The sequence below is a fragment of the Plectropomus leopardus genome, chromosome 8 (assembly GCF_026936395.1).
Source record: "Plectropomus leopardus strain MGB_pleo_1.0 chromosome 8, ASM2693639v1, whole genome shotgun sequence".
Taxonomy (NCBI): domain Eukaryota; kingdom Metazoa; phylum Chordata; class Actinopteri; order Perciformes; family Serranidae; genus Plectropomus; species Plectropomus leopardus.
In genome coordinates this window covers 1463501-1489034 of record NC_142183.1, presented here as the reverse complement: position 1 = coordinate 1489034, position 25534 = coordinate 1463501, and the positions used below count along the sequence as shown (strand labels likewise).

The 25534-nt window shown below is 41.9% G+C and overlaps 1 protein-coding gene across 2 annotated transcripts in view; it reads left to right on the top strand.

Annotated features, from left to right (window-relative positions):
* LOC121947793 (uncharacterized) overlaps window positions 1–25534 on the top strand; it is a 177725-nt gene that overhangs the window by 49967 nt on the left and 102224 nt on the right. For both annotated transcript variants that reach the window (XR_015777162.1, XM_088080710.1), the window contains exon 2: window positions 16834–17053. Coding sequence is in view for 1 of the 2 variants with exons in the window: in XM_088080710.1 (XP_087936836.1) it covers window positions 17035–17053 (19 nt within the window). In the remaining variant the exon portion in view is untranslated. The remainder of the gene's footprint in view (window positions 1–16833; window positions 17054–25534) is intronic.

Genomic DNA, 25534 nt, shown 5'->3' with positions numbered 1-25534 from the left:
CTGCAACATATTTTCTGTTTTTTTGCTGTTTTGTTCTGAGGATGGATGCACATTTTTATACCATAACAACAGTATGTGCTGTGTGTGTGTGTGTGTGTGTGTGTGTGAGAGAGAGAGAGAGAGTGAGTACACACTGAGCACACAGTCAGTCCTCCTAAAAGCTCGAGTTTCTCCTCAGTCCTCCTCTGTAGGACTCCTTCTCTGTGCGTGGAGGTCATAAATCACAGCGACTCTCAGGACGTCTGTCTGCAGCTATTGTGCAGGATCTGTTACTGACTCTGTGTGTGTGTGTGTGTGTGTGTGTGCGTGCAGGTGCATGCATATGTTTCAGTATGTACAGCGTGTGTGTGTTTGTAGTAAAAATAGTCGCAGCGGAGCGGTGAGGAGCGTTGGGGTCGTAGCTGGATTGTCTGGAAACAATAGAGGAGGAAGGAAAACGCTGCCGGCCGGCCGCAGAGCGATCACTGTTTGTGTGTGTGAGTGCGGAGCGGCCGTGGCGGGAAAAAGTGACGTCCGAACGTAAAGAAAAACAGCTGAACAGACACAGGAAGGACAACGTGCACGAAAACAGCTCAGACGACTGAGCCGTCACGTTCGGTTTTAGTGGAGGAAACAGATGAATAAAGTTTTACACATAAAGTAGATATCAGACTGGTTCCCAGTAAACAGTTTTCAGTTCGAAACCTTTGACCCCTGAACAAACTGGTTTGATATCTTTCAAAAACGTTGAAAAAAGTCAATGAGCCACTTGGTAAGACGTGTTTCATAAATGGCAAAATATTAGTAGTTTTAGAAAATATTTTTTCTAAAAAGCCAATGAAAAATTTTATTTATAATTACCATAATTACATTTTTTAAATTATGTTGTTAATTATGTTAATAATGTTTCTCCAAACCATTTATGTGTTAATTTTTTGTTTTACTTTATTTTTGTTGTGTTTTTAAAATAATTTTCTGCTAATTTTTTTTGTACTTTTCACTACTTTTCTTGCAAATGTTTTGGTCATTTCCTGTTTTGATTTTTCTTCTGTCACGTTTTGACAGAAATCGGGCCATATAGCTCAGGTTTCAAAGGGTTAACATCACTTCGTCTCTGTGTCTGATACCGACGTAAAATGCACCGTTAAGTGTTTTTATTTTATTGAAGAGGAAAAGTTACAATTAGCATTTTGACTCGGGACAAATGACGTGAATGAGAACTCGCACGTATTCATCACCTCCAGCTCGACTTTACCGCCGCAGATATAAAACCGTCTGTCTTCGTCCAGGCGGCGCTCAAACATGAGATTCATGCTGATGTTTTTCACTTTCTGTCTCATCTCAGCCTCAAGTGTTCTCATAAAAACTGCATTTTATAACTTTCCAAACCAGTCAGCTTAGTGTGGCTTCTATCAGAGGGATTGTGGGTAATTTAGTGTCGTAAATACAGTCAGTGAGACAACAGTCTGAGGAATAATTTCCTACTGAATCAGAGCACAATGTCTGCAGTGAGGGTCAGTGTGTGAGACTGTGCCTTTAACTTAGAAATCACCACACACACACACACACACACACACACAAACACACAAACACAGTGTGTGAGTGGAGGCACTTTTCAGTAAAAAGCTTCAGCTGATTGAGTCCTCTGTTCACTGAACTCTCTTCACTCTCCGCCTTTCAAATCTGCCGTCTGTGAACAAAATTCGCAAGAGATGGATGAAAAACCCCTGTCATCCTTTTCTGAAGTGTGTGTGTGTGTGTGTGTGTGTGATGGGCAGAGGAGAAACTGAAGACGAAGTGGAGAAGAAAAAATATAGAGACAACCCCCCCCAACACACACACACACACACACACACACACACACACACACACACACACACACACACACACACACACACACCCGTCCTCCTGACCTCAGCCGGGAATACCAACAGATACACTCCAGCTGTGCGTGTGTGTGTGTGTGTGCGTGTGTGTGTGTGTGTGCGCGTGTGTGTGTGCATGTGTGCGTGTGTGCGTGTGTGTGTGTGTGTGTGTGTGTGTTGACTCGGGGTCAGACAGGAAGATTGGCAATAAAACTTCAAACCAAAGAGCTTCTATGAAATCTTGAGAGGTTGCAGCTCCACCTTCAGAATCTGAATCTTTATCTGAAGCGTTGAGACTTTTCTGGGTGTATTCGATGAGTTTTCTGCTCTGGGTTCAGTGTGTTCCCTGTTTGTGCTCGCCGTGTTTTACACCCACGTTCAGCTTCGAATGGGCAGTTTTATATTAATGTTTAATGGGAAAGTATCTTGTTTTCAGTCTGCGCTGTTGTCCTCTGGCAGGTCCAGGTGTCTCGTTAGATTTTCGATGATTCTGGAGGCTGTAATCTGTGTTAAAAACCGTCTAAAGAGTGATTTGTCTCCTGAGAAAATCACGGTGAGTCTGTGAGGCTTCAGGATGTTTAAGGTGATCCTTGGGAATATCGTATTTACTGTATTTACGAGTTTTGAGCACATGATGCAAAGTCATAATTAAGAGTGTGAAGTTGGGAAATGTTGATGATACCCGAGTTGTTGAGTTGTGAGGTTTGTGTGACGTTTCAGCAGAAATGTCAGAAATCATGGAAACAGCATCGAATGACGGTAAAAATGATATATTTGGTTATTTTGTTCCTCGACAGCTCTCTTTTGTTGCCCCTGACCCCTGAAAGAGGTACAACAGGTGATGACAGGTGATGGCATTGAGAGGTTGGGTCAAACTATCCTCTTTTGGGGAGAGTCAGGTTTTTTTTTTTAAGGATATTAGAATTGAATATTGAGCATAAAATTCAGTTTATGAACTTAGATTTTTATTTTCACTGAACTTTTTATTATATAAGTAGGAGTTATGCATGACTGCTATTTTTGGAAATACATTTCTTAAAAATCTCACGTACCCCCTGGAGTACCTCCACATACCCACATTTGAGAAACAGTGAATTAAAGTATTAAATATCAGTTTTTAATCACATGTAAAGTGTAATGTTATATTAATGTTAACGGCTGTCCATGTAGAGTCACCTAGATTATATATAGAAATATGAGGAAATATAATCTATATAAGATAATATAATATATAAGAACATAAATGACGTGTAAACTGCTCTCAGCATTAACAGTCAGCTCGTCTTCTCTGCAGCTTCATGTTCCTCTTTACAGCCTCAAAGCTCATCAACACAACAGAAGCCCAACTTTTGCCTGGACTCATTCATCAACATCAGCCCAAAACGAACCTGATTTTAAAGAGATCTGACCGCTCTGTTATTTCTGAATAGTTGAAATTGACCCACTTCTAGTTATAACTCTCCGGCTCCTTCTGATCGAACATTTCCACCTTAAATTGGGAGAGAAAGCAGATTTGCTTCACAGAGAAAACTGGAATCGGAGTTTGTGGTGTGTCTGTTTGGAGCTGGACGACAGCCGAGTAAATCAAAACCAAATCTCTACTCGCTCACATCTCTCCGTCTTTTTCATCCCTCCACCTTCCCCTCACTCTTTCATCCTCCCTCGCTCCGTCCTGGAGCCAATTATAACCTGCTGCAGCATTCCTGAGAGGAGGAGGAGGAGGAGGAAGGGAAGAAGAGGAGGAGGCAGGGAGGTGTTTTTAGGGATTAACATACCAGAGCTGTCAGCTGGAAACCACTTCATCCCTCTTTTGGCTGTTTTTTTTTCTGCCTCGGTTCAATCTAAAGTTTTTCTGCTCGTTATGAAACTTAGAAAAATACATAAAACATAATATATGCACATAAATATACCTGCGAATGTACACAAACACATGGAAATACATGTTATTATAACGTATGGAAATGTGCACAGAGCACAATTATCATAAACACGAACCTGCAGAGAAAACAGGCTGAACTGGCTGAACATTTGACAAACCCACAAACTTCTCATTTCTCTGCAGTAATTGCACCCGACTCCAAAAATGCTGGGACACGTACGTAACCGTATGTAAAAACAGAATGCAAAGATTTTCAAATCCTTTTTGACCTATTTTCAGGATTTTGGGAGGTCTTTTTTTAACTGACGCTGTTGAATCTTCAGCTGATGAAGGTGATGAAGGTGATGGACCTGGTCCGTTCGTGTGCACGTCCTCACAGAAATCATAAAGACACAGTTTGTGTTTTGGTCCTCAGTTTGTCAGCAGAGTGACAGTTCAGACGCATCAGCAGCTCAGAAACGCTCATACATCCAGAAATCCAGCAAACCGGGCACAAAGTGACACACTTCACCCTCCTCACCCTCCTCACCCTCCTCACTTTGGGTCAGTCAGAGGGTTTCCTGTCCGCCCGTCAGCCGTCAGCGCTGCGTTTACTGTTGTCAGAGCGTCGGAGCGCCACGTGAGCGAGCAGCGAGGCAGCAAATTGAAAAATACAAACTGAAGAAGAAGAAGAAGAAGATTTATTCAAGTTCCTCTGATCTGTGTGTGTGTGTGTGTGTGTGTGTGTGTGTGTGTGTGTGTGTGTGTGTGTGTGTGTGTGTGTGTGTTGCCCTGAGTTCAATTGGCTTGCTGCGTCAGTGTCTCTGTCACTGTCAGCTTTGAACACGACACACACACACACACACACACACACACACACACACACACACACACACACACACACACACAGCATAGAGCTGTCAGGACAGTGTGTGTGTGTGTGTGTGTGTGTGTGTGTGTGTGTGTGTGTGTGTGTGTGTGTGTGGTGCCCTTCTCGACAGCACTGTAGTTTACCTGAGGACATGACTGGTGTGTGTGTGTGTGTGTGTGTGTGTGTGTGTGTGTGTGTGTGTGTGTGTGTGTGTGAGTGTGTGTGTGTGTGTGATGCTGGAGGTGAGTGTGTGCTCCAGAGTTATGGCTCCATGTGCTCTGACAGTATAACAGTAGATTTACTGGCTCAGTGGTCACACACACACACACACACACACACACACACACACACACACACACACACACCTGCAGGGCAGAGGAATGCAGGCGTACGAGTACGACTAAACTCTGGGAACCAGATGAGAGACTCAGCTGACCTGTTTTGTGTGTGTGTGTGTGTGTGTGTGTGTGTGTGTGTGTGTGTGTGTGAGTGATGCTGAGTGACAGATGCAGGGATGCAGCTTGTTTCTGTTGGACAGGGACACAAAGAGCGAGCGTCAGCAGTAATTCTACATGTCTGTTTTTTTGTTTTTGTTCAGTCAGATTTTTCTGCAGGTTTTAAAGTCAGAGTGAATATTTAGACTCGTATCTCTGATTCTGGTCTGTATCTAAAACACTAAAATATTCGACTGAAAGCTGCCGTCACACGATGAGAGAAACATATCCTCATAGAACGCTTTGCACAATATGACGAATACGTGCCCCACAAATGATGTCAAAGGTTCGTAACTTCTGAGGTTTTGTCAGTTAAATTTAGTGTAAAGTATGAATTTTTATTTTTTTATTTTAACTTTTTTTGTATGGTAATGTTTTTCAGTCCTTGCTAACAATTTCCCAAGATGAATGTACATTATAACATTAAGGCTATAAGTCAGAAAGGATAAAAAAAAAAAGATACAAAACAATAAAATAAAATAAAAATGAAATGAGAAAAATAAAATAAAATAAAATAAAATAAAATAAATGATTGTCGATAGGTTTAGGAAAAGGAACATGATGAGGATGAACCTTCAAGTGACCCAGAGTTCAGAGTTCTTTTGTTTGTTTGTTGTTTGTTTGTTGTTTGTTTGTTTTGGTATGGTTATTAATTCTGGTGCTTGTTAACAATTTCCCAAGATGATTTTACATAATAACATCAAGGCATCAAGTCAAAAGGTAAAATAAAAATAACTGAAGAAGAAAATAAATAAACAAAAATCACCAAATATTTTGAAGAAAAAACAAAATCACCAAAACATTTTCTTTAATTTGGCAAAAATTCAAATAAAATAAAAATGCAGTGTTGCATTAATCAACATTTGGTGCTGTAGTGAGTATTTTTTTAGTTTTTTTTTTTAATGAGTATGTGTTTTAAACACAACTGAAGAAGATCAGATTAATCCTTTAATATCTGAGAGTTATGAATTTTGTAATTAAATGAATTAAGACTTTAGTAGCATGACGAGTGTTGATAAACTCAGGTGTATGAAAAACACCCGCATAAAAAAATGATGTGAAGTAAAACGACAAAGTGTTAATGGCTGCTGTGGAAACGTTTATGTCCACTTTGTTTGCCTATTTTAATCTTTGTGGTTTATCTCAGCGCGCACACACACACACACACACACGCACGCACGCAAGCACACGCACACACACTCTCAGTGTTGTGCCTGGCCCCGGAGCGTCTGTGCTCTGGTGGAAACTCATTTTTCTGCTGCAGCTTCTTCATTTGGATTCATGCTGAAACTTTCTGCAGAAACACTGAGCTGCTGTTTGTCTGTTGCTTCGCTGCGTCAGCTGATTTCTGATCAGCGTCCGTTATCAGTCATCAAACACGGCGTCGGCCCGAGCTCGCGGCAGTTTATCACTCTGATACAGGGTTCGCGTCCTTGATTTGAATTTTAGAAACGCCATAAAGTTTACCTGAGAATCATAAAAAGCCTCGTCGGTGATGTTTGGGATCAGGTCGGAGCTCTGTGCAGACCAGTAATCAGCTGCACAACACGCTGACACACTGGGAAAAACATTTTGTCTAACTGGTTTGTGCCTGAGGGCAACATTATGAAACTGGAAAGATACAAACTGCTGACACAAAGCTCAACACTGTTATCTAAAGTATTACTGTACGCCATAAATCATTAATAATTCCCTCCATGCAAAGCAACATAAACAAACACTGATGTTCAGTTTGAACAGCTCAGACTGGAGTTTAGTGTTGCTGAATTTTAATGATCCATTACTTTTATAGTAATAATGAAAAAAAATCAATCATAGTTTTATTAAATTTCCTATAAAATAACTCTTAAGTTAATTAATTTGAAAATTACTGTGTAGTTACAGAAAATGATATCCAGCCGTTATTCATGGAAAGTTTTAAAAATATCAATTTTACAGACTGTATAAATAACTATAAGCTGGCTTTGCTTTGGGGCCAGTTTTGCAAAAATAACAGGAGACCAGGGGCCTGTCACAGTGGCCCCATACATGTTTCTAGGACATATCTAGGATTTCTATGATTTTTGGACATTCGGGTCTTATTTAGGACCTCTGTCGGGGGTGTGGGGGATCCTCCTCTGGCTCTTTTTTTGATCAACAAGCTCTATGTTGATGCTGTTTTATGTCTCTGACACCTTTTGGAGACTAAAAGGACAAAAACTATTCATAGAGTCAATCACTTTATTTTTATTGTCAATTAGAAAATGGTTGGAGGCCACAAGGCACCCTATCAGGGGCCAGATGTGGCCCGCGGGCCATCAGTTGAGTATCACTGCTCTGTGTGGACTGACCCACTCGTGGAGCCAGCCCCTAGTGGACGTTAGAGAAACTGCATGTTTTTTGGGGCATTTTTCCAGCTCCAGAGGATGCTGTCTGGTAAAATCGTGTAGTGAGACTCGTGTCTGTAAACTTTTGACCACGTAGTGAACTTAGTGCTGAGGACAGGCGGAGTTTCAGTGCTGCCTTGCTCAAAGGACGACCCCGAACTCTTTCGTTTTCAGGACAAACAGACAGACAGATGTTCTGTTAAAAGAGCAGGGGTGTGTGTGTGTGTGTGTGTGTGTGTGTGTGTGTGTGTGAGAGAGAGAGAGAGAATATTATATATATGTATATATATGTATATATATATATGTATATATATATATATATATATATATATATATATATATATATATATAAAAACACACACACACACACACACACACACACACACTTGCTCAGCTTAGTTCTGCAGGCTGTTTCTCCCAGAGAGGAGATCACTGCCTGCAGCGTCGAACTCACAACCTGAGAGAGAGAGAGAGGGAGATGTTTTGGCTGCAGGGCAGTTTTTTTGTTTCACCACTGCATTATCAACACACACACACACACACACACACACACACACACACACACACACACACACACACACACACACACACACACACACACTCCCACACACCTGCTCTTTTCCGTCTCCGTCTCTTTAAGTCTCTCTCAGCTTTTTTCCGCTCCTCATTCATTCTCCACTCGGATTCAACACAGTTGTGTCGAATTATCGCTGGCAGCCGCTCCTCACGTGGGCAGAGTGTGTGTGAGAGAGTGTGTGTGTGTGACAGTGTGTGTTGGGTTTAGGAGTGTGTGTGCATGCATACTTGATAAGGACAGACTTTTATAAGCATGCACAATGCAGCCTCACACACTCTTATCTCCCACAGAGGGAGGTAATGAGGATCTCTCTCACACACACACACACACCCAAACACACACACACACACACACACACACACACACACACACACACACACACACACACACACACACACTCTCTCAGTTATCTTCCTCTCCGTGTCTCGGCTGACAAACAGCCAGCGAGGCGTCGTGCGTTTTCTCCTCTCGCTGGTTTTTAATCATCTCTGAACAATGTGGCCCAGTGAACGTGCCTCCTCCTCCTCTTCCTCCTGCACTGACACCTCCTGCAGGAGGAAGAGGAGCAGCAGCAGCAGCAGCAGCAGGAGGAGGCCTGGCAGTCTTATCTGTCTGAACCCTCTGCTGGCCTCCTCTCTACCTCTATTGCCTGTTTCAGGAGGACGAGGAGTGGCAGGAGGAGCAGGAGGAGGCCTGTTCGTCTTATCTGTCGGAACCCACAGCTCCTTCTCCTTCTCCCCTGCCACCTCCTGCAGGAGGTTGAGGAGCAGCAGGAGGAGAAAGCTTGGCCTTCTTATCTGTCTGAACAGAAAACAAGCTCCCTCTCCTCCTCTCACACCTCCTGCAGGAGGACGAGGAGCAGCAGCAGGATGCAGTGTGAACTCACAGCTAGCCTCCTCCTGCTTGACAGGAGGAGCTGCAGCAGCATGAAGAGGCCTGTCCTTTTCATCTATCTGAGTCCACTGTCCTCCTCTTACTCCTCTGTCACCTCCTGCAGGAGGACGAGGAGCAGCAGCAGGGTTTTGTCTGAGCTCACAGCTAGCCTCCTCCTGCTCCTCCTCTCTTGTTGACTGCAGGAGGACGAGGAGCAGCAGCAAACCCACAGGTTTCCTCCTCTTGCTGCTTTTCCATTCTGCTCCTCGTCTATTCTCCTACTACTGCTTTTCTTTCATCATTGTCCTCCTCCTTCTTCTCCATCCTCCTGGCTCCTTCCTCCTCCTCCTCTTGGTCCTCCTCCCAATCCCTCTGTTTACCCTCCTTCTCTGGTTCCTCCTCTTCCTTTTGCTCCTTTTTCCCCCTCCACGCTCCTCCTCTTCCTTCTTTTTCTTGCCTCTCTTGCTCCTTATATCTCCCCCTCTTCTCATTGCTCGTCTTACTTTGCTCTTTGTCCTCCTGCTGCTCCTCCTGCACCTCCTCTTCTGTGTAAAACCTCCACAGACTAGATGTGAAACATGTTAAATATTATTAGGTTTTGTTCTGTGTCTCCTTTCTCCTCCGCTGGTCTCCTCCTTTCTCCTCCTCTGGTCTCCTCTGGCCTCCTCGTTGCTCCTGTTCTCCTCTCTTGTTTGTGCCTGCTGGGTTCAGCAGCCTATTCTTGGCCTCGCCGTTTCGCTCAGCGATGCTAATGAAGGTCAGCGTCTATGGATTCAAGGAAAAATGGTTCATCACGGCGCCTAGTTTTACATAAAAGTGCGTGTGTGCATTTTCGCCCGCGGACGGCTGCATATTGTTGAGCGGAGCTCCAGTCAAAGTGCAGCATTAACAGTTTGATGTTGGAGAAGGAGGCCACGAGGAGCCGCTCCTCCCTGAATCCTTAATGACTGACCTTCATCAGCGCTAAAATAAACTCAGCACGCTCATCGCTCTCTTATAGGTTCACAAACATCTTTCAAAGCTTAAATAATGATCATTTTAAATATAAAGTCTTTTTTTTAGGTTTATTCAGATCTTTTAACACTTTGTAAAGTGTCTTTGAGTTTCTTGAAAAGCGCTCTATAAATAAAATATATTATCATTGTTATTATTAAAATGAAATTTTCCCCCTTTTCTGAATAATTTTCCTAATAACCCTTTTCTTTTATAACAGTTTTTTAGGTAATTTTCTTGTGACCCTTAAATAATTTCTTGCAACTTGCAGGACGTTTGTGCCGAGTTGGTCATTGCCTTTTTCCCCATGTTTTTAAAAAAAGGAAAAAAAAAAATCATCAAGCTCATTTGCTGAGGTTTCCGAGGGTCCGAGAGCTCGACGCCCGTCAGCACATTGGCTTTTTAAAATTCTGGATTTCTTTTTTTTTCTGGTAGATTTCTCAGTGGCTTTTGTGAGATCAGCTGCTCAGAGACCCTTTAACCAAACTCCGTCCCTCGTCCTCCTGATGTTTTTGTCCTTATTTGTCTTCATCCTCCATCACGAGCCTTCCTGATCAATATTTCTCAGTCCGTCAACGCCGGCAGGTTTTCACCTCTAAAACTTCTCCTGCTGCCTCTCGGAGGTTCAGAGTTTAGATTTTACCGGACAAAATAGGACAGCAGGGAACACGGCGTTCGGTCAGGCAGCTGGCGGACATTTTGTTCTCCGCGGGCGCCGATGTAGAACAAGAGGGCCGCCGTCCTGCGCGGGGCAGAAGATGGCGGCGGGCGGCGGCTGAGGTGGAGGTTGTTCTGGATGTTGGTTGGTCTTTAAATTCCTCCCCTCTGATCTGCTCCACTTTCCCATGGTGCAACCTGCTGAGGTGGCACTTCTATTTCCAGCAAACAAACACACACTCACACACACACACGGAGGGCAGACAAACACAGCGAGTGTGTGTGTGTGTGTGTGTGTGTGTGTGTGTGTGTGTGTGCAGGAGGTGACAGACAGGCAGGAGAGGGATCGGGATGATTTGATCCGCTTCATTTCTCTCTTCATGTGTAAATATAGATGTGATTTATTTCCTAATGCTCACACAGCAAACAGAGCAGGAAGCTGCACACAGGAAGCAGTTATTAATAACACACACACACACACACACACACACGCACACACACACACACGTGCAGCATGGTCTCAGGTAGGGACGTTGTGAATATTTGGCAGTGGAGACGTCTGAGTGTGTGTTGTTTGTGTTGGGATGCAGCGAGCGGAGAAACTGGCGGAACAACGGTGAAAATCTCGTCTGTCGTTTTTCAGATAAACATCGTTTACATCCTCGAGCGGCGTTTCCAAAGCAAAGCGAGCGTCCTGCAGCTGCGCTCGTATAACAGGTGTCTCAACACGTTTAAACGACTTGTTTTCAGCGTGAATCGGCTCCTGACCAAACACGGACAAACACACACGTTCATCACGAACGCCGTGTTTTTCAGCCGGATTTTACCTGCAGATCATTAAATCACTAAATCAGAGCGTCCACTGACGCTTTGAGTTCACGTTGGTTCAAACTTCACCGGCTGCACGAACTCGCTGCAGATCATCCACCTGAATCAGAGAGCTCTGAGACGCTTTGTCCTCTCCAGATGTCCAATAACTGTAAAAATAATAACTGCAGCAGACGTTCAGATATTCTGCTGAAGGTTTTTCTTCACAGCGTTAGCAGGCATGTCTAAATCTTAAGGACATTTGTAGGATTTTAAAACTTCGGCTCTTAAGACATTTGAAGAATTTTAGGATATTCCTCTGATTTTTTTGGACATTTGTAGGATTTTCAGACCTTTCTAGGATTTAAAGACATTTGAAGAATTTTAGGATAATCCTCAGATTTTTGGATTTATCCCAGATTTTAGGACATTTCTCAGATTTTAGGACATTTGTAGGATTTTAAGACATTAGTGTCTCAGCTGTGTCCTCTGTCGGGGGTGTGGGGGATCCTCTTCTGGCTCTGTTTTGATCAACAAGCTCTATGTTGATGCTGTTTTATGTCTCTGACACCTTATGGAGACTAAAAGTACAAAACAATTCAGTGTCAATCACTTTATTTTTTAGTGTGAATCAGAAAATGGTTGGGGGTCCAGATTTGGCCCGTGGGCCGTAGGTTGAGTATCTGCTGTCGGGTCTGTGGCTGAGGTGAACTGTCTGGTCTTGCTGGTTAAATGATGTTTATTGTGTGATTTCGCTGCTCACTGCGGGACTCTGCACTTACAGTTGTGTTGTCTCTGTGCGGCTCTGAATCGTCTCCACGGTCTGTTTGGTGCTAAATTCACATCCAGAAGTTTCTCGGCGAGCAGACGTGGTGAAAAACAAAATGTTTGTGGGTGAAAACATTTGCTCAGATGACCTAACACTCTGGAACAGAGACAGGAGGGGGCGAGCTCTCAGATGTGCTCGGTTATTATTTCTCTGCACCTGAATGTGTTTACCTGGACAGCCGCCTGTCCCCTGAAGCTCGGGGATCTGCGTCTGAAGCCTGGGCAGCTCTTTGTGTCCACACGGTTTAAAGGACAGCTCCGCCGTGAGTTCAGCTCTGTTCGCTTTCCACCACGCTGACATTAAGTCTGGCAGCTTCTACCTGCACGCCGCCGCACGGTCACACACAGTTTAAAGTCCAAATGCAAACAGCAGAGAGACGGACAGAGCGGCAGTTATATGAGACAGACTGTCAGTGTGAGGACACAGTCTGAGGACGCAGTCTGAGGACCAGGAGGACGCTGGTTTGAATCCCTGAACATAAAACTCTGTCTGTGAGTCCACAGAGACATTTGCAGAATTTTAGGACATTTCTGTGATTTTAAGGCATTTCTCAGATTTTAGGATTTTTTATAAGATTTTAGGACATGTCTCGGACTTTCGACATTTCTAGGATTTTTAGGTGTTTCTAGGATTTCAGGACATTTCTTGGATTTGGTGATGACATGTGGATGTCTGAGTGTGAGGATGCAGTCTGATGAGCGGATGGTGGCTGGTTTGAATCCCTGAACGATAAACGCTGTCTGTGAGGCGACAGCGAATCTTTCAGCTGCAGAAAAAAAGCTGCTTAAAAAAAGCTGCGTTAGATAAAGGCGTTAAATAAGAGTGTGTGTGTGCGTGACGGCCCGCTGATCTGCTGGTTTTACCGGTTCAGGGTCTTGACAGCGCCCAGTTACCATGGTGACGGAGTATCTGGCGAACCAGGGATGCTGCTCTTTATCAGCCCGGGCCGGTCAGCTGTGTATGTGTGTGTGTGTGTGTGTGTGTGTGTGTGTGTGTGTGTGTGTGTGTGTGTGTGTGTGTGTGTGTGTGTGTGTGTGTGTGTGTGTGTGTGTGTGATTGAAATGTTTGACTGTGCATTGTGTGCCTTTGAATTAGGACACTGTTTGTTTGGCAGCGCTGTGTGTATTTGCACATTTTGTGTGTGTGTGTGTGTGTGTGTGTGTGTGTGTGTCCATTGTCCCTGCAGCACTATGGAGGCTAATTGTATTCTAATTAGAAAAGCATCAAACCAGGAGTGAGACAGCTACCTTCCACCCCCAGAAACACAAGAAACAGAGCAACAGAGCAAGTCTGAGGGGGGAGAAAACACACACACACACACACACACACACACACACACACACACACACACACACACACACACACACACATATGTTGGGGAAATTCGCAAAAAAAAAACAAAGTCTAACAATACATACAGTAGCACATTATATAAAGAAATACAAAGAGGAAAACACGAGACAAAACAGTATAAAACGAAAAAAGCAAATAACATATAAAACACAAAAAAAGCTGCACACTTTAGCAGATCACAAGTGAACACTGTCAAATTAAAAAATGGTGATGAAGTTTGACGTCAGTGAGTTCAGAGACGAGCAGCGTTTTAAGGCCTTTTCCAGGCGGTTTTGAAGTCCTGATTGAGCTGCAGCGGATACTTTGGGGACACAAAGACACTCTGACGTCGTGAGCTGCTGCTCACTAACTTCATTTTGGCTCCGTGTGGGTAAAGGTTGCAGATTGATTGATGGTGGACGTCATGATATTATTGGCACAATATCACAGAAGCGCAGAGTATCGGAAGAAAATATTACTGAGTTCATGTATAAGAATACAAAGAAACATGTTTTTTGTATTAACATGTGTGTGTTTGTGTGCACTGTTCAGTAGCAGGTGTATGAGATGGGATGTGATCTGAAGTTAAAAAGGCATTTTTTATGTAATTTTTGGCATTTTTTAAATATTAGGCGTAACCTCAAGTTTTGAATTTAATTGTTCTTTGTATGCAAGCATACGTATACAGCTTACATACAAGCTTAATACAAGCTTGTTTTCATTTAAATCTAATATTAATGTAGTTTTTGAGATTCAGAAATACTTTATGGGTAATGTATATTGCAGGAGAAAATTGTGATTCACTGCAGTTGTTCTAATGTAAAAAAGAGAGTTATGAGTTAAAATAAGTATAAAAAGAATAGGAAGCATGTAAATATGAAAGTAAAAATAGAAATAAAAATGAAAACATGCATTGTGCTACAATGTTTAAGTCTAGCATGTAAAATTTTAAATATAAATACATATATGCACTGAGTATGTAAAAATATAATACAGTACAATATAATATAATGTGACTTGTGCTACAATGTATCAAACAAGTATGTGAAGTTCCAAAAATATAAAAAATATGTGTAACAAGGTACAAGGCAGATTTATTAGTTATTTTTCAAACATAATTAAAAAAGTAAAATTTATTGTTATTATTATTATTTTCAAATTATATTATTTATATCAATATATTATTAATTATTAGTTATGCTACAATATAATGCATTTTATTTGAAAAGATTAACACACTTGATGTTTTTACATTTTGTCTAATTTGAAAAAAACTTTTTTATTGTTGAAAGGACAAAAGCTGAAGCTTATTGGCTGCTTTGAGAACGTTTATCGGTCAGCTGCTGCTTCATAAATCTGATCACGTTTTGTCATTTTTGGCACACCAGCAGCTCTTTACTTACTGACGGTGAACAATGATGGGAAACATTTTTTCATCATGTCCATTGTTCTTTTAATGTCTCTAATTAATTTGGGTCCTCAGACGAGTGTCTGTGCGGCGAGCTGCTGCTGGTCAGAGATTGATGTCAGCGTCTCCGTCTGACTGGTTTTTATATAAAATCTGACAGAAGATTAGATTTAAAATGAAATGAGATGACATGAAAGCAGCCATGAGATGAAATGACGATCTGAACGTTGATTCTGAGGAGCAAAATTAAAGCCAGAAATCAAATCAGCGAGTTTGAGAACTTTGAGTTGAAAGCGATGAAAGTTTTAGGAAGTGTTTGTTCCCGTCGCCGCGTCTAAATGACTTCTTTAAAGTTATTTTTACAGTCGGGCTTTTGCTTGATGTCTCTAATCATTTCAACCGCTTCATCTGCATCAAACTCACGCTGACGATTTCTAATAAAACCAGCGCGTGTGTTAAAATGAACTTAAAGTGTCATCACGAGTTTTTAACCCTTTGAAATGTGAGAAAATTGTCTTGATTTCTTTTAAAAACTTGGGAAGAAGGCAATGAGCAACAAAAGAGAAATGACCCAAAAATTTGCAAGAAATTGATTTAAAGTGCAACAAAATTACCTGAAAAATTAGTTTAAAAAAATTAAAAAAAACAAGGCAAACTTGGTGAAAAGGAGTTAAAATGATATAATTCTGTAAGATCATTTTAAATATTATAATAATTATTTAGCTTTTTATGCCACCGTGTCAGTGATAGCTGAGGCATTATATTTTCGGCTTGTGAATCAAACCTCTTGAGGGAATTTTGTCAAATTTGGCACAAACATCCACTTAAACTCAAGGTTGAGCTGATGGTTTTTTGGTGGTCAAAGGTCAAAGGTTAAGGTCACTGTGGCCTCCTGTGTGTCGTTCCTGTAAACGGGATATCTCAAGAACATCTGGAGGAATTTTATTTATTTATTTTTTTTATTTTATTTTTTTTATTTAACACAAACTTGGACTCAAAAATGATCTGATTAGGTCATACAGATTACCTTATTGTAAAGATAAGATTAATAAAATGTATCCTAACGAAGCGGATATCTGTGACAGATGTAATTCAGAAAAATGTCCTCTAGGACATATATTTGGCTCTGTCCTGAGACTGAGGCAGGATATATATTTTTTGGTATTGTGAAATGTTGCGTCTCTTGTGTCGCAGCACGCTGTACAGCAGACCCTGATTTCTCTAGATGGCTCTCAGGCAAACACGCAGAGAGAGTTCAAACAGCATTTGAGAAAACCTGGAGCCCAAATATCAGACGTATCAATGCCCTTCAATGTGCCGATGTCCTTGTGTCGGGACAGTTTTTATACCCATTTTTTTCCTTTTTCTTAGAGTAACAGGCTAACGTGGCTGTTTCTGTGTTCAGTCTGGATTTCTGTTGTTTTGTTGTTTTGTGTATATGTGTGTGGTTTTGTTAGTTTGTTTGTAAATGTTACTTTTTTTAGTAATAAATACTAAATAATATAAATGTATATAAAAAAAGAGGTGACGAGAATCTGGTATTCAAAGATCAAGGTCACAGTTACCTTATAAAACCTGTTTTTGATGTAATTTGAGAATTCATGTGCTCAGACTTCACACAAATGTCTAAAAGGATAAAATGACAAAGTTCTGACATTTTGTATCCAAAAGGTCAAAGGTCGCCTGTGACACACTCGTGTTTTCTGTCCGTCTCTCGGTGGCAGACGAGGAGACGTTTGTTCAGATCCTGAACTGGTGGCTCTGATCTGTGAACGCTGATTGTGGAGATCTTGTGTGTGTGTGTGTGTGTGTGTGTGTGTGTGTAACTTGATCGATGTGCGGAGGCGTGCAACCACGTGACGGCGTTTTTAGTTAATGTTTGAGAAACTAACCCCGCCCCTTCCTCTCTGTCTGCCAATCACAGCTCCCCCACCGCCGAGTCACCTTCTCCACGGCCAATCAGGCACAGGACCTGCAGGACGCGTCCCAGCACAGCTACTACGACAGCGGCCTGGAGGAGTCGGAGACGCCCAGCTCCAAGTCGTCGTCGGGGCCGCGGATCGGACCCCTGGCGCTGCCGGAGGACCACTATGAGCGGACCACGCCTGACGGCAGCATCGGCGAGATGGAGCACCCGGAGACTGGTAAGACCAGGTGGAGTTTCCCCTCCCTCTACTCCTCTTTTCACCTCCTCATCCATCCATCAGCCCCGCAGGGAGCACACACACTCTGCTGCTGACATACACACACACACACACACACACACACACACACGTCAAAACGCGGCGTGTCAGCAGGAATATTAACGTTGTATTTTCTAATCAGACTCCCACAATTCCCTGCGCTGTGCACACCTTGGTTAAAGAGGAGTGTGACCTCACAGCAGCACAATCAATATGCAACATAATCAACTCCCCCGGCTTAACGAATTAACATCCCAATTATGCAAATGAGGGCGAGTGTGGCCTTCATCCGGCTGACGCACCAAAGAGCAGGCTAGCAGCAGCGCTAACACACCACACACACACCCCTCCGTTAGCATCCTTCATCTCATGTTAGCATGTTTATGTGTCTCTTCCTGTTCATGGAAACATGGCTAATGCTAACAGGTGGAAGCTAGCCAGTTAGCTGCAGCCTGTTTGCAGAGATGCTAATGATGCTACGTAAAGATTCACCTGGCTGCAAACAAACACGTTTTCAGCTGTGAATGCCTTAGCATGACGCTAACATGACGTGTTGTTTTGATAGAAAACACTAAAACTGACGTGTGAAAACATTTACTGACATTACTGTTTGTTGCTAAAAGGTTTAACTGATGCTAATGATGCTACATCGCAACACAAATTTACTATTGTTTCCACACAAAACACTTTTGTTTTATTTTTTTGGCTTCACATTTGAGTTTGTTGCTAGTTTAGCATGTATTGTCATGATGTTAGCCTTTCAAATACTGCAAGAAAACAGACGTATTAGCTCGTACGTTCACACTGTGCTAGTGAAGTATTACCGTGACGTTAGCATGTTGACCATTCTGCCTGTGTTGATATGAAAACATTAAAACATTCACAAAGGTTTAAAAGATGCTAATGAGGCTACATAAACATTAACCCGACTGTCCAAACAAAACACGTGAAATTGCCTTAGCATGTGGCTAACATGTCGACCATCTGTTTATATTTATAAACACTAAAGCTGAGATGTGATAAATTCATTGACAGTACTGTATGTAAATGATGCCACGTCATCACAGATTTACTATTGTTTACACACAAAACACTTTTTTTGCATCACATGTGAGTTTTTAGCCAGTTTAGCATGTATTATCACGATGTTAGCCACTCAAATACTGCAAGAAAACAAACATATTAGCTCGTTCTTGTGCTAGTGTTTTGACATTTTGCCATTTTGTGATAAAAAAACCCCACTACAAATTAGTTGTGAAAAATCAATAACATTACTGCATGATGCTAAATGATGCTAAATATGCTAATGATGCTACATCAGCATAAAGATTCACCTGGCTGCAAAAACAAAACACACCTTTTTTCATCTTAGCATATTGCTAACATGACTTAGCATGTTGGCTTTTACCGTTCTGCCTGTTTTGATATGAAAAACCATAAAAACTTGATAATGATGCTACATCATGAGACAAGTTTGAACACATCACAGTTTTGTAGCTAGTTTTGTAAGAAACAAACTAGTTTCAGTCAAATGAAGCCTAAAAGTTCTTGTTAGCATGTATTATCACACAGTTTGGGATAGAAATACGGGAATTTAGATGTTAAAACTGTGTTGTTTTCATAATATGAACGCTGATACTGACTTTAACGGGATGTAACTTAACAGTTAAAACACTGCAAGGCGGGAAAATTGACTTTTTACGTCTCACTGAGACATTTTGATTGTTTATTATTGAGCCTATTTTGACATTAGCACGTTTACTCTTTACTGCTTTACTTGTTTTAATTTAAAATCATTATAAACATAATAATATTTTCCTAAATGAAGCTAAATCATGAGACAAGTTTTAACACCACTCACTTTTTTCTTGCTTTATGCTTAAATTTTGTAGCTAGTTTTGTGAAAAACAAACTAGTTTCCGTCAAGTGTAGCCTAAAAGTTCTTGTTAGCATGTTTTATCACGTGTTGTTTTACGAACGCTGATACTGACTTTAAAGTTGATGTGACTTAACGGTTAAAACACTGTAAGGCGGGAAAACTGACTCTTTATGTCTCACTGAGACATTTTGTTTGTTACTGAGCCTAATATGATGTTCACGTGTTGATTTTTACTGTTTTGCCCGTTTTTGTGGTAAAAACGGTAAAACTGAGCAGTGAAAACACGACTGTTTGTCGCTAATTGATGCTAATAATACTACATCACATCTCAGATGTGCAGTGTCTTCACACGACACACATCATTTTTACTCCGCATTTTATTTGTAGTTAGTTTAGTGTGGAACAAACTAACTGCAGTCTAATAAATCCTCGTTAGCATTTATCATCATAACTGAACCGTAGAAATACTTTGATGCCGACTTCTTGCTTTAATATCTGCAGACGTTTTGCGGTGTCTGACAGTAGAGACGGACTCTGCTGCGGAGGATCCTCACACTTGTTTTTCTCGTGTTTCTGTTCACATGTGAAGCAGAAATGAGATCATGACGTACAGTATCGTGTTGGCCGTCAGTGTTTTATCATTAAGCTCGCTCTGCCCGCGGCGTAAATAAAGCACTTTAATTTACCTGCTTTTAAAGCCAAATGATTCATTAGACACGCATCTAAAAACACTCCGCCGTCTTTTCTACTTCTGCCACTGTTCATTGTTCTGCTAACGCCTCGTTACCACTTACGCCAATTAAGCTGAAGTGAAAGAGTCGAAACTGGCACGAAAAATAGAGAGAGAGGGAGAAAGAGAGAGAAAGAGAGAGAGGGAGAGTTTAAATGTCATCACGTCTTCTTGTGTGAGGACCGACTCTCTCTCTCTCTGAACCCACAGGTCGTACGTATGCCATCTGTAAACACAATTATTCACAGCTGCTCGCACGCCCACAGGCTACTACCACCCCGCGTGTGTGTGTGTGTGTGTGTGTGTGTGTGTGTGTGTGTGTGTGTGTGTGTGTGTGTGTGTGTGTGTGTGTGAGAGAGAGATAGCGATAGAGAGCAGGAGAGTGTGTAAGTGGCTGTATCTCCTCACACACAGTGGAATGAGGTCAGGGTTATGTTGTGTGTGTGTGTGTGTGTGTGTGTGTGTGTGTGTGTGTGTGTGTGTGTGTGTGTGGTGATGGTGGTGTTGTACAATCTTCCACTTTGATGGTCAAACATGTTTAGCTGCAGGTATTTTCCCAAGGAAGTGTGTGCATGTGTGCGTGTGTGTGCGTGTGTGAGTGTGTGTGTGTGTGTGTGTGTGTGTGTGTGCGTGTGTGTGTGTGTGTGTGTGTGTGTGTGTGTGTGTGTGTGAGTGTGCGTGTGCGTGTAAGTGTGTGTGTGTGTGAGTGTGAGTGTGTGTGCGTGTGCGTGTGTGTTGCGCCAGCAGCAGAGAGAGGTCAACAGATTACAGCTCGTCTTGTGAGGATTAACGCACCACTACAGATACACTTTACTCTCTCTCAGTTTCTCTTCTCTCTGTCTGATTCAAAAAGAGCAAACCTTTATTGCCACATAAGCCACGCACAGTCTCCCAGCTCATATTTGTAGTGTAACATGCCTACAGAAGTTTGTATTTTTCTCTTCAGGATGTGGGTTGGTTATCCTTTTTTTGCCAAACACCATTCAAAATTCAACAGATTTTAATCTGCATTTTTAAAAAGGTGACATGAATCAGTTTTTAAAGCTCCGGTCTGTAGATTTTGGGAAATTTATGGTCAGATAGTGAATAAAATCTAATCAGTGTATTTTCTTTGGTGTATAATCGGCTGAAAGTTAGCATGGCTGGGTTTTGGTTTTCTTAGAATGAGCCGTTTATATCGACATACGGAGCAGATCCTCGTCTGCAGAGATCGCCATGTCGCACCGCCATTTTTCTACAGCAGCCCAGAGCGGACAAACCAGACGCTGCTGACAGATAGAGACGCTCAGGTTTTCACGTCGGTCGTTTTCTCCTACATGCTGGTCGCTGTAGTTCTCCACGCCAGTTACCCACAGCTGGTTCTCAAGTAAATTTCCTGTCTTTATTTCTTTATTTAAAATAATTTTTGTAATTTTCCAGACATTTCTTTTGCTAAGCTGCTCGTTGCCTTTGTGTTTGCGAAAGAAATGAAACCAATTTAGTGAGCACAACAAAACTAATGCTGATGCAGAGTGTAAAGGGTTAAGCAGTGAGCACACTGCTTAGTTTCTGCGGCAGACATAATTAAATCTGAACATGAAAAGCTAAATCAGGCGGCGATTGTATCGATAATTAAGCAAACAGCAGAATGTGTTTTTCCTCATTAGCTGCAGTGACTCAGCTCGCTCTGCTTTGTTGTTGGGCTCGTTGTGTCTCTTTAGCGGCCTGTTTAGTGCTTCCTGTGTCCTCCCGAGCTGCAGACGGTATTGATCATGCAGCGGTGTGACTGATTGTTGATCGGTCAGATCTCAAGTGCTTCAGACGGATTGATGAAGAGCTGCAGGAACAGGCTGACACGGTCTCTGTCTGTTTACCCTCAGCTGTCTCCTGCTACTCTGAACGACTCTCTGCACCTTAAAATTCAGTTTATCCGTCTAAAAAGCAATATCCTGTTCTCGCTTTGTGTTTTTAAATGACATGAGCAGCTTCCAAACATGCTGCTGATATTATTTCTTTATTTTAAATTCAGATAAAAATCACGGATAAACAAAACGCTGCTGCAGCTCTACTCTAGGTCATGTGACATGCTGCGCTATGTTTCTATTTGTGGAGATGCATTTGCACTGTGTGTGTGTGTGTGTGTGTGTGTGTGTGTGTGTGTGTGTGTGTGTGTGTGTGTGTGTGTACGTGCTGAAGTGTGGTTCCACTTCGTTCTTAATGTATCTTGTTGCTTTTTTCAACCTGCTTTTATAGGTGGATTATCCACATACTGTAATCTGGACATAATCCAGGTATAATCTGGATGCTCTTGACATGTGACACAGCGTTCACACACACACACACACACACACACACACACACACACACACACACACACACACACACACTGTTAGGGTTAGACTCGTCTTTTTTCAGATCTTCCTGCTTCATGTTTATGTCTTTATGATACGAAGGAGAGCAGGAATGAGGAGTTTGAGTTTCAATAAAGTTTGAAATTTTGCCAAATTAAAAAAGTAAAAAAGTTTCTAGGAAAGAAGCCTCTCGTGTGTAATTTAGGGTGTTAATGTTTTGAACATGAGTACACCTGCATCATCGTCTGCATGGCATTTCTTTGTGCTGTTGGCAAAGTTTAGGAAAGAGCACCAATCAAGATCCCAACTCGCAAGTCTGAAGTCGTTTTTTTCCGAACTGGCTGTGTTGATGAGCTTTGAGGTGGTGAAGCGGGAAAACATGGAAGCTACAAAGAAGATAGACTGACTTTTGAGCATTTAAACAAGAGGTTGATAGCTGTTTACAGTTTTTTTTTTATATATTACTTTTTAATTTTTAGTTAAATCTAGGTGACTCTACATGAACAGCAGTTAACATTAATACCATATTACACTTAAAAAAGATATTTAATAAGTGAATCAGTAAAAAATGTTCTTCCTGTTGATCAAACATTGATTTTCCTTCCATGTTTGTGACGTAATAGATGCAGAAACTCAAATGTTGATGCTGTTTCCGTGATTTCTGACATTTCTGCTGAAATGTCGCGCAAACCTCACAACTCGACAACTCGGGTATCATCGAAATTTCCCAATTTCTTACTCGGAATTATGACTTTGGAGGGGCGTTCATGTGCTTGTAACTGGTAATACAGTAAAATATTTCCGGGGAGCACGTGACGGCAGCATGACTGCGACCTGCATGCTAACAAAGTCTCTTTATGTGACGTCATTTTAGGTGCATTGACTGAAAACTGATGTTTAGAAAATGTCCGACTTATATTCTCTTCGAAAAAAAAAAAACCCTTTGATTGACTGCAGACATTTCATATTGAATCTTTAACCATTAACCTACAGAGGAAGAGGAGCTTTGACCTCGACACAGCGGTCGTGTTTCGGGGTGTTTGTCACATTTGGCCGCTGTTTGCTGCCGTCGCCCCGCTGCGCCTGCCCGAACTCACCAACACAAACATGTTTTCTGTGGTTTGTTGTGCAGAGCTGAAGCCCGCTGTGGTGAGATCTCTATCATCCTTGCTGCTCCTCCTCCTCCTGCTCCTCGCTCCCTCATCCTGCTCTGCGTCCTGTAAATTGTTGGATAATGGACGTTAATTCCATCAGCTCGTCTTCTCTCTGCTAATGCACCCACTTCCTGCCTGGTGATGGACGGATGGAAAGAGGAGCAAAACCAAACCGAGAGGGAGGAGGAGGAGGAGGAGGAGGAGGAGGAGGAGGAGGAGGAGGAGGGAGTTTGTGGGGTTTGATTGCATGTGTGAGTTTGTGGTGAGAGATGGAGAGAAAAAGGAGAGTTAGAAAGTGGGAGAGAGACACAGAGACGACAAACAGAGAGAGAGGAATGTGCTGCTGACACTGATGGCTGCTGGATAACAAGCTGACTTATGAAGTGTGTGTGTGCGTGTGTGTGTGTGTGTGCGTGTGTGTGTGTGTGTGTGTGTGTGTGTGCGTGTGCGTACACGCGCTCGTCTCCAGAGATGAAACCACATGCAAACATACTGTATTTGGGCACACACACACACACACACACACACATACACACACACACACACACACACACACACACACACACACACACACACACTCAACCTGTATCTGCTGATTGCATCAGTCTGAGAGCTGTAGTAATCGCTGCACACACACACACACACACACACACACACACACACTCACGCACACAGAGCAGAGGGAGGAGGCGCCTCAGTGAGATTTTCTATCTGGGCTCTTAATCAGCCTCCAGTTTGATTTGCAGATAAAAGTGTAAAAACAGAAGATTTTCGGGTGACGTCAGCGGCTCGATGCTGCAGCTACACGTCTGTTAACACGCGTGTTGTGTGTTAGATCACCTCGATCTGATCAGAGAGATAAGTAAGACGGGACTCAGTGTCACTTTTCATGTTTTTGCATTACAGATATCTAAAGCATGAAACTGCGTGGATCAGGGATGTTACTGGTTATCCGTTAATGGGTTAATTTGAACAGTTATGCACGTCGGTCTATTGGTTAAAAAATATTAAACTGCTGCAGAGATTGTCTTTTTATAAAACCAGATATTTTAATGATCTTATATTACAGTTAAACAGTACACTATAATTTGTTTCTTAGTTCGATCTGTATTTCAAAAATGCCAAATAAAATAGAACAAAATATATTTTTTTATTTTTATTATTTTTATTTTGAATTATTTTATTATTTTTAAAACAAAACAGAAAAAAACAACAACACCAGAAAGACATATGCAGTAAACAAATGTCAGTATTTCGTGTCCGACGGATATGAAAATATTTATAAAACCATGGTCCCCCGTTTTTAAATTTTATATTAAAAAAAGTTCATGAATGTTCCCAATTTTTGCCCTAATATTTACCATCCACAGCTCGGTCTAATCAAGGTGTCAAGTTTCTGACCTGACAACATTTTGTTTTTCTTCATAAGTTTTTGGCTTATTTTTTTTCCCGCTAAATTTTTTGATGATTTTGAAACACTTTTGGCAATTTATCTTTATCTTGAAAATTTCTATAAAAAAGAATTTGGCTTTTTTTTTCTTTAAAACTTTTTGGCAATTTATTTTTTATCGAAAGATTTTTTGCATTGGATTTTCCTTTAAAATTTTTATTTATTTTTTTAAAAAATAAATTTGGACGATTTCAGCGGGGACTATGAAGCACGCTCCTAACGGCTCGGCCAGTTCAGATCTGACTGAGCGTTTACGCGAAAGAGTAAATCGACCGTCGACAGCATCATCTCGTGTGTTCGTCCAACTTGTTAGTGTCGGACGAACGTGTTTTCAAATGGCAGTTTTAGTCGGACTGACACTCGAACGTCACGTTAACCTGCTGAGTGAATAAGTCGGATAGATTTTAAATATCTGGTTCATTTTGTTCACATCAGGTTTAAACGCTGTGAAAAAACGTGCAGTTTTAAGATTGTAAAGAGTAAAAATTGGGAGGAATGACGCTGAAGAAATCAGTGAAGCGGAGAGTTTTCCTCTGGAGTGAAACTGATGAGACGGTTTGACTGTAAAGACGGAGAAACAGAGGAATAAAGAAACAAGGAGGAGGTCGTGTGTTCTCCTCAGTGAAGCGCGTCGTCTCCATCTGTCTGCTCCTCCCCCTCCTGCTCTCCTACAGGAGGCCTCTGACTCCTCTCCCTCCTCCTCAGGGATCCTCTCTCCCTCCTCCTCCTCCTCCTCCTCCTGTCTCTGGTGGGTGATGATGGGGGTCAGCAGTTCTCCTGCAGCCTGTCAGAAACTCCCAGGACAGAACTTCTTCTGGAAACTCACATTATTTTTAGTTTTTCTCTGCGTTGTGAAGTCTTTATATCCAAAAATTCTCCAGCAGCTCTCAGCTGCAAAA